The 9,340-nt window shown below is 48.7% G+C and overlaps 2 protein-coding genes across 2 annotated transcripts; one reads left to right on the top strand and one right to left on the bottom strand.

Annotated features, from left to right (window-relative positions):
* The first annotated feature begins 784 nt into the window (after nt 1-784).
* LOC123058075 (protein REVEILLE 8) lies at nt 785-3,308 on the top strand. Its single transcript, XM_044480903.1, has 8 exons — nt 785-1,430; nt 1,526-1,583; nt 1,673-1,904; nt 2,017-2,118; nt 2,215-2,346; nt 2,434-2,555; nt 2,677-2,736; nt 2,876-3,308. Exons 1-8 carry the CDS (start codon nt 1,294-1,296, stop codon nt 2,927-2,929), a joined length of 897 nt encoding a protein of 298 aa, XP_044336838.1. The 5' UTR covers nt 785-1,293; the 3' UTR covers nt 2,930-3,308.
* Nucleotides 3,309-8,109: 4,801 nt separating this feature from the next.
* On the bottom strand, nt 8,110-9,073 carry LOC123060564 (glycine-rich cell wall structural protein 1.8). Its single transcript, XM_044483330.1, has 2 exons — nt 8,648-9,073; nt 8,110-8,568 (listed from the first exon to the last, which is right to left on the bottom strand). Exons 1-2 carry the CDS (start codon nt 8,979-8,981, stop codon nt 8,459-8,461), a joined length of 444 nt encoding a protein of 147 aa, XP_044339265.1. The 5' UTR covers nt 8,982-9,073; the 3' UTR covers nt 8,110-8,458.
* Between the last annotated feature and the right edge of the window lie 267 nt (nt 9,074-9,340).

Raw genomic sequence — 9,340 nt, 5'->3', positions numbered from 1 at the left:
TTTGGCGTACACTCTATACAGCAGCAGAAACATGTGCGTGATGCGAGCGATACTAATCCTGCTCAAACCATTCCTTACCCAAACGTACGTGCTCAACAGAAACGTGCACGTGCCCTAAACCCCGGCTCGCCGCACGGCCGTCACGACGAACACATGAGCTATATTGATTTGCCGGCCAAACTCGATCGACAACGTGTAAGACGTGCTGTTCCATCCCGGGATACTCTGATCATGACATGTCACGTAAACGCAAGTACGTGTGTACCAGTTCATCAGCTCTATCACCTCTCTGCCTCGGCTTGGCGCCAAAAACAAAACCCTTTCTGGCACGTAGCTAGCTTTATCCAGGGGATGATGATGGGACCCCTCGTACCTAAACATTTACCGCGGCTCGAGGGACGCGTTGAAGAGACAAGGCCTGGTTGCACCGGTCGAAATGACTCGAGGTATATCTTCGCCGACTCGATCGAGCTTGGCGTGACACCGCAGGAATAAGCGCGTGCTTGTCCGACCAGCACGGTAAACCCAGACACGACGCAATGTAGACATGCTTTAGCACAATCCTTTTTTCACGCGGTACAATCAATCAAATATGCTTGTACAGTAATTTGAACTGAAATCACGACAAATAATTTGAAACGGAGGGAGTATATACGTACAAGAAATCTAACCATCTAAGCTAGGCTGAGCTCTGTTAGACCCGGCCGATGAGGGAGGAGGGAGGACGGAAGGCGAGGAAGAGGCCACGTCGCCGGATCAACTCTTTCGATCGCCTCGTGGACTTCGCACCGAACCGTGTCGATCGCCTGCCCCCCGCGCGCGCGGCGAAAACCTAGCATGTGCCTGCCGACTCGCCGCCCCGGAACGGAAAGAACCCGAGGGAGATGAGCGCCTCCGTACGCGCTGCCACCGGCGCGCGCACGTTCATGTTCCTCCCCGCCACACCGCCGAGGGAGCACACGTCGCGGTCCGGCCGGCACGGGGCTTGCACCAACCCGGGGCGGCCGCCTCGGCCTAGCGGCCAGCCTCGCCACATCCATGCAAGCGCCAACTGTACGCACGCGCTCCCTCGCCGGCCGGCCTAATTCTCTGGCGAGTTCGAGTGACCCAGCCTCGCCTCTCATCATGGCAGCACAGCTCCCAACACCCGGAGGACAGATGGGTTTACGCGGGGCCGCGTCCGTGCGTGGCGGAGTCTATATATAGACGTAGCGGGTGTCGCGCTAGCTTGGGCATCGAGAGCGACGAGCAGCACAGGGGACCTAGCTAGCTAGCTTGTTGGTCCGGTGGATCATGGCGGAGAGGGGAGGAGGCGGCGAGGGAACGTCGTCGTCGCCGGGGAAGAAGGCGAGGAAGCCCTACACCATCACCAGGCCCAGGGAGCGGTGGTGCCCCGAGGAGCACGAGCGCTTCCTCGACGCCCTGCTCAGGTGACTGACTGTCCTCTGCGTTTCTGAACAGGCTAGTAAGTCTGGAACTCCGAATCCTCCGCTGAATCTGCTGGCCATTTCATGCGGTTTTCCAGGTTCGGCCGCGACTGGAGGAAGATCGAGGAGCACGTCCGCACCAAGACCGCGGTGCAGGTAGCCCCAAGTTCACTGTCCATCTTGCAAATTACACTTGCGTTCTGACGGTTCGACTGTGAAATGAAATGGAACATTGTGCACTGCAGATACGCAGCCACGCCCAGAAGTACTTCCTCAAGGTCCAGAGGCTGGGCCTCGCCGCCGGGCTGCCGCCGCCACAGCACCCGAGCCGCAGGCTCGCCATGTCGCAGCAGCAGATCTCGCCGGCCGACGGGACGGCAGTGCTGCACGGACAGCCGCAACATTGTCCGTCCGGTGCTGTTCAGGGTCCCGTCGGCTGGACCTATCCGGGACAGGGAGTTCTTCCTGCGTCCAATGGCAAGTGACTCTGCCTCCCGTTCTCCGCTTTCTGGGCTCAGAGTTCTGAACTTTCTGATCACTGTGCTTCTTAACTAATCTAACATGGCGGTGTGCTCTGTGTGTTGTTCAGACATGCAGAACTTGGACTGGGCTTGCAGTTCAGGCAGCTCTGCCTGGGTGAGCCATGGAGGTGCAGGGAGCCAGACTCAACCAGCCGCAGCAACACATCCAGGTATCCTTCTGAACCTTTTCCATTTCTACACGCGCACGCACAGAGTTGCAACGAAAACACCATAATCATCATAACTTCGCTTTCATATTTACTTAGGTGGCAGCTCATTCATGGGGGCGCCGAGCTTCGACGATACGGGCATGGACTGGACTGGCACGGGCAGCACAGGCGAAGCGTCGGCGATCGCCGATGCAGAGGATGAGACGATTCCACTTCCCTTGTCCCCTGGTAAGCAAGTCTTCTTTGCTTCACAATGGCCAAGTTTATTCTTTCTGAACTGAATCCTATTTCCATTTCCTGGTGCCGCTCTTGCAGACGACATGCATTTCGCGCGGGTATACCGGTTCATCGGCGACATATTCGACCCGGCCACGCCGTGCCGCATCGAAGCCCACCTGCAGAAACTCAAGGACATGGATGGGATCACTGTGAAGACGGTCAGTGCTTTACTTCCAGTTACTTTTCTTCAGTATGACCATTCGCAATATTCAGTCTCCCCTGCTCTGCTCCTCATATGAACAACCATTCTGATTAAGAAAGATCTGTCACGCCGTGCAGATCCTGCTGGTGCTAAGGAACCTCAAGACCAACCTGACAGCGCCTCAGTTTGAGCCCATCGTGAGTGTCCCTTCTCTGAACTCTCCATCCGTTCTCTGAAAATTGCACTACTGAAGGTAACTGATTCAGTTACCAACTTACCATGTACAATGGCAATTGACATCCATCTGTTGGTGCTTGTTCTGTGGTGTTTGGACAGAGGCGGCTGCTGTCGAGGTATGACCCCGGGCGAGGCCTGTCTGGCCAGCTATAGAGCGTGCGTGCGTGCGTGCGTGCAACCTGAAAGGAGAAAACTAAACGAGAAAGGAGGTACAGGTGACATGGATGGCAACGGAGAAAGAAAGTTCCACTGAAGAAAGACCAGATATGGGAGGTTGGAATAGAAATATAGAATGGATATTGGTCGGCCAGAGAGATATGACATACAGATGTAGTCTATTAAGAATGGTTGTTTCGAAGATTTTGGATACAGGACTGAGATTAGCATTCGTTCAGAGTTCAGACTGCCTAGTCGTAGCACTGAATTTGTGTGTGTGTGTGTGTGTGTGTGTGATGTGCCCACTGGTCGTTGTAGCGTGCTTGTACTTGCATGTGATGTGCTCAGCTTGGAGAAATGTCTTTTACTGATGATAGGAAATATAGGAATTTCTCTCTATAATTTTGGCTTGGCGTTTGGCAAGGCTCCGTGCCTGGACCTGCTCTGTCTCGAGCCATCGGAGTTGGATGTCCTGCCATGTTGGCAAGGAAAAACACCGGGGATGCGCATGATTCTCACGTCGAACTTGTGTTTGTCTGCCGCGCTTGGCTAGCCGTACGTGTGCAGTCCAGCGTGTGCTCTGTGGAGATTTTTTGTAGCAGGGTGTGCTCTGTGGAGGACTTTTTTAGCACACTCCGGAAGATCTGAAGCGGGTTGGGCTTGGCTCTTGAAATGGGGGGTTTATTTTTGTGGGCACAGTTTATTTGCTGGGCCGAATAAGTTAGGGAAGTTTCATCTCGGACTGAATAATGCCAGGGGCCTTAATGAGCTTACTGGTTGATCCTGATAAGCTTGCTCTTTTCCCGCAGCTCCAGGAGCAACTAATCAAGGAGTACTCCTTGAGGAGCCCCCGCAAGGGTTACTCTTGAGCACTAAAACGCGTTTAAAAAAAAATGAGAGATACAGATTTGCTTCCATGAAAGGCACAGTCATGCCTCTCCGAAAAGGGAAAACCGCGTTTTTCTTCCTTCCACGAGTGGGACAAATTGACTTCTCGTGGAGGCATGAATTTGCTTTCGCGAGAGACACAGTCGTGAAACATATTTTTTTAAGTAAAAAAAAGAAAAAAAATATGTGTTTTTTTCTTTCCATGAGAGAAAAAATACATATTTTTTCTTTCAAAAAAAAGGAAAAGATATGTATTTTTTTCCATGAGAGACACAAATTTACTTTTCATGGAGGTATGAATTTGCTTCCGCGAGAGGCACACAGTCGTTCCTCTCGGAAACGAAAAAAATGTGTTTTATTTTCTTTCATGAGATACAGATTTAGTTCTCGTGTAGGCATGAATTTGTTTCCGCGAGAGGCATAGTCGTGCCTCTTGGAAAAAGAAAAAAATATCTTTTCTTTTTTTCTTCCATGAGAGGCACGGATTTACTTCTCGTGGAGGCACGAATTTGCTTACGAGAGAGGCACAGTCGTTCCTCTCGGAAAAAAAATGTGTTCTTTTCTTCCATGAGAGACACATATTTACTTCTCGTGTAGGTATGGATTTGCTTCCGCAAGAGGCACAATTATGATTCTCGAAAAAGGAAAAAATATGTTTTCTTTTTTTCTTCCATGAGAGGCACAGATTTACTTCTCATGGAGGCACGAATTTGCTTTCGCGAGAGGCATAGTCGTTCCTCTCGGAAAAGAAAAAAAGTTTTTTTTTCTTCCACGAGAGACACAAATTTACTTCTCGTGTAAGCACGGATTTGCTTCAGCGTTGTGCCTCTTGGAAATAAAAAACATGATTTTTTTTTTGCTGCGAGAGGCACAAATTTGGTTCTCCTAGAGGCACATAGATTTGTTTCTGCGCGAGACACAACTTTTTGAAGAGGGAGAAAACTTGCTCCTGATTCGGTTTCTTTTGTCAAAAAAAATTTCATCGAAACCTATCAACATGAGATAGTTTTCAAGATTTCGAGGCAAGAAATCCAATGGTGAAAATGGTTCGAGATTTGGACGCATGGTTTAATAGATAAAATGTTTTGAATAAATGAATCTACGAATAAAAAACTTCCAGGTTAACATTTGCAAAAAGTACTTCTTAATTGGTGATTTCACGCAGGTCCTAATCCACGAATAGATCGTTATCTAGCGGCCTACCGTGAACCACCGCGTGCTCATCCACACTTTTCTGGGTTGGCCCGCTTTTCTTCGGCTTGGGGGAGTAGGGCGGGGCAGGCTGCTTGCTGGTTTTTTCTTCCACCGCTTTTGGGAAGGTTCTAGAAATTTTTCGAATCGTTTTTTCTCTGTTTTCACTTTCTTTTTACTTTTCCTCTTTTTACTATTTTTTACTTTTTCTCCTTATCCTTTCATTTTCATTTTCATTTTTTATTTTTTAATCTCGTAAACATTTTTATAATTTGCAAACATTTTTTGAAATTCATGAATATTTTCTGAATTTGTGAACAACTTTTGCAACAATTTTCAAATTCCTGAACATTTTCTGAATTCGTGAACATGTTTTTGAATCAACAAATATTTTATAAATTCATGAACATTTTTGAATTATAAACAATTTTGAAATTCACATATAGTTTTGTTAATTCACACACATTCTTTTAAATGCATGTACATTTTCTGAATTCGTGAACATTTTTGGATCTGGAAAATTATTTTGAGTTGATGAACATTTTTTTGAAATTCATGTACGTTTTCTGATTTCATGAAAATATTTTGATTTCATGGACATTTATTGAAATTTCAAAAAACCTTGAACAGTTTTTTGAGATCCCGAACGTTCTTTTTTGAATTTAAGATTGATGAACAATTCTCAAAGTAAAAATAACAGAAAAGAAGATATATTTTTAAAAAAAGGAGCGCCCAGCCCCCACATGGGTCGGCCTTGGGGGTGTATATAGTTTGAGCGAAACATCTCTGGCTCAAATAATAAGTTGATTTGGGAGGATCCGATACCTCTCATGATAAAAAAAATGTGGTGGTCATTCCAAAATGTTGTCTTAACTAATATGAAAATGCGTCAGTGGCCGAGGAATCCTAATTGCTCTTTTTATAAAGGAGTTGATGCCAATCATCTTTTTTCTTGGCTATATCATTTTCTGCCTGGGCGGGGAAATTTTATATGTTATGTATTGCTGCCATATGTTGGGGGCCTTGGACTATCTGGAATAAAGTAACCTTTGATGCTCTGTTGTTAGAACTCCACTCGAGATTGTTTTTGCTGCATGTTCTTTCCTTATGTTTGGGCAAGGCTTTTGAAGATTGAAGCTTATGAGGCTATGGAGGGTGCACGAGAGCTGCTATACACACGACGCACAACGGACGATCTCTGCCTGACAAAGCATATCAGCTCGTCCATGCAAATCAAAAAAGTGCAGCAAACGGCTGGATTAGCCTTCGTGCAGCTGTGGTGCAGACTTCGTCGTGCACACAACATTTTCTACTTCAAAAGGTGATGCAGACTGCAAAAGTGTTTGCCCGCCAGGGCGCGCGATATGGTGTTCTTCGCATTGTGGATTCTTGAAGTTCTGTGGTTCCTCTTCAAGTTGTTCCCCTGGTGGGTTCATTTTAGGTCTGGCTTACGGTTTGTTGTAAACTGGTTGTTTAGTTTTCAAGATTTCTTGTTGTACTTTTGGTGTGTCCGCCCTTGTGTGGACTCTGCTATGGTGTTGTAGATTATCTGTACTTTGGCGTTATAAGGTTTCCGCCCCGTGGTAAAGCCAACGATGGCCGCAATTTCTATGTCATCTACTTCTTGAAGACATCATCGAGTTGAAGCTCGAGACTCCCTCCGCTACCTTCGGAGAAAACCCTATATCAAACGATCGGATGACGGCGACGCTCTTGTGTCGTTCTCCCTTGAAGGCGTGATCCTTGGAGGTGTGCATTGTCTCGAGGGACCAATGGACGGTTTCAATTGTTGAGCGGCGTTTCATGTGACGCATCGACGTCGTGGAGTCTTGGTGGCGTGGCGCTGCAAGGTCTCAGCGACAGATGCATGATGATGGACGCGCGTAGGGAGGAGGCGTTGCCTGACGCCGTGGGGGCGTCGATGCGCCAGTACCTGCTCTGAAGATGGATCGGTGGAAGATGACGGCGGCGGCCAGTGCGCCGGACCGGTGTGTGCCCAGACTCGGGAAATGGCTTGGTTGGGGCCTCCGGTTTTAGATGGTAGGCTTTGGTGTAAGGTCTGTTTGGTATTCGCTCGGACTTTTGGCACCCCTTCAACAAAAGGATAGGAGTACCGACAGATGTTGCCAAGATGGTGGCTTTAGATTTACTGTCGTATTACTTTGTAATGTCTTTATAAATAATTAATAAAATTATTGCATGCATCGCCCAGATACAGAGACCGGGGGTCATCCTCCTTTTCGGAAAAAAGGTTGTTGTACCGAGTGCTCCAACGGGTTTTCTATCATGTCTTCCTAGGAAGACATGAAAAGGCTGTTGTACCGAGTGCCCCATCATGTCGTCGGAATGGATATCCACCAACGCCGGTTGTAGACTCTTGTTTCGTTTTAAGTTGAAAATATGATCAAAATGTAATCATTTCGTTCGGTTTGTATAGAATCCGTCATGTTTATATGAAACCCGATCGAGTTTGCATGAATTTATCCAGTTTGTTGAAAAAGAGCTTGTAATGTATGCGGTTACCGGTTAGTGTTGGATGGCGGCCTCCCGCATCCATGTCCGTAGTTTGGTCCCCGTCCGCGAATGTATATGGGAGGAAATTTACGGGTCGCCATTGAAGATACCCTTAGTCAATTTTTCTCTCAGGCTGTGTAATTCTGTAAGATACAATGTTCTTTCCGTGGAGAAATTAATGGAAAAGGGCTTGCCTGATTGAAAGAAAAAGTTAGGGAAGTTTCACATCATCCTATCCGTACATACATAAGACAGTAGTCACTCCGTTTTATATTACTTATCGCTGATTTAGGCCCTGTTTGGTTTCAAATAAATCACCAACTTATAATTCGAAAAGTGAAAAAGTAATTTATTTTGCCAAACGAACCCAACTTATAAGTCACCTCAATTTATAAGTCATAAGTTGCTCCACCCCAACTTAAAACTTATAAGTCACATTCTTTTGCATGGGTCCCATCATCTTTACATTAAAAAATATGATGAAAAGGTATGGTCAGGTGACTTATAAGTCAGATGACAACCAAATAGGCGTGACTTATAAGTCACTAGTTTTAAGTCAGGTGACTTATTGAAACTAAACAGGATTTTAGCAGGCAGCATTTATTTTGTTTGTGAGCTGTAGACTGTAGTACACTCGGATCATATACACGACACATGACACGGTGCAACAGTATTGCTCGGTACATATAGTACGAGCTGTAGGCTTTATTTTGTACTGGGTCGTCACACACACCACACTCACAGCATCACTACACAGAACCACCAGCTCAGGCGATAAGCTAACGTACGCACACGCGCGTGGCGCGTACGTTGCCCTTTATTTACGTACGTATACATACGGAGCATCCATGGTACGGTTATACTTAGCTAAGGCACGCAGCAGGTGCGTACGTGAGCGCGCGGGCGACCGACCGGCGGCAGCTATCGGCCACTTCACTTCCACTTCCTGCCGCCGTGCTTCCCGCCGCCCATGTGCTTCCCGCCGGAGTAGCCGTGCCCGTGCCCGCCGCCGTGCCCGGTGTGGTACGATCCCATGTGCCCACCTGCAACGCTCACAAACGGTTATCACAAGCACCGCTCGTCATGCATGCATGCAGGGTGTTCGGTTAATTAGTCACGTACCGTGGTGTGGCGCGGGCTGCGCGGGGTAAGCCGCCGGCGCGTAGCCTTGCGCCGGGTAGCCGCCGTACGGGGGGCAAGCCGCGGCGGCGGGCGGAGGGTACCCGTGCTGCCCGTGGCCGCCGTACCCCTGCTGCTGCCCATGGCCGCCGTAGCCGTGCTGCTGCACGTGGCCGCCGTAGCCGTGCTGCTGCTGCTGCCCGTGGCCGCCGTAGCCCTGGTCGCAGCCGTGCCCCTGGCCGCCGTACCCGTGGCTTTTGCCGCCGCCGACGAGGCTGGACACGAAGCCCTTCACGCCGCCGTTGTGTCCGCCGTGCATGTCGTGCCCGCCGCCCATGATCACCTCACTTGCTTGCTTTGGCCGATCGAGTAAGTGAAGCAGTGGTATGCGTTGCTTGGCCTCGCTCGTTGATCTGCTCAGTGTGTCGAGGCCTGCATACCCTTTTATACTCGCTTGTTCCGCTGCCCCTTTGGACGTGTGTCGACAGACCGATCGCATATACGCAGGTCGACAGACCGATCGCATATACCCAGGTCGACGGGCCGGCCGCCGAATCTGCACACCTGCACTGATGATATGATATTCTTCTTCCGGCGCCTTCTCCGGCGCGCGGCAGGTCGGGTCAGGTTAGGTCAGTGTGGTGGACGATAAGGTCAGATTCTTATGCTCTCTGTCTGCGTGCCAGGAGTTAAAGG

This window comes from Triticum aestivum, chromosome 3A, assembly GCF_018294505.1.
Source record: "Triticum aestivum cultivar Chinese Spring chromosome 3A, IWGSC CS RefSeq v2.1, whole genome shotgun sequence".
Classification (NCBI taxonomy): domain Eukaryota; kingdom Viridiplantae; phylum Streptophyta; class Magnoliopsida; order Poales; family Poaceae; genus Triticum; species Triticum aestivum.
This window is presented reverse-complemented; position numbering and strand designations above follow the sequence as displayed.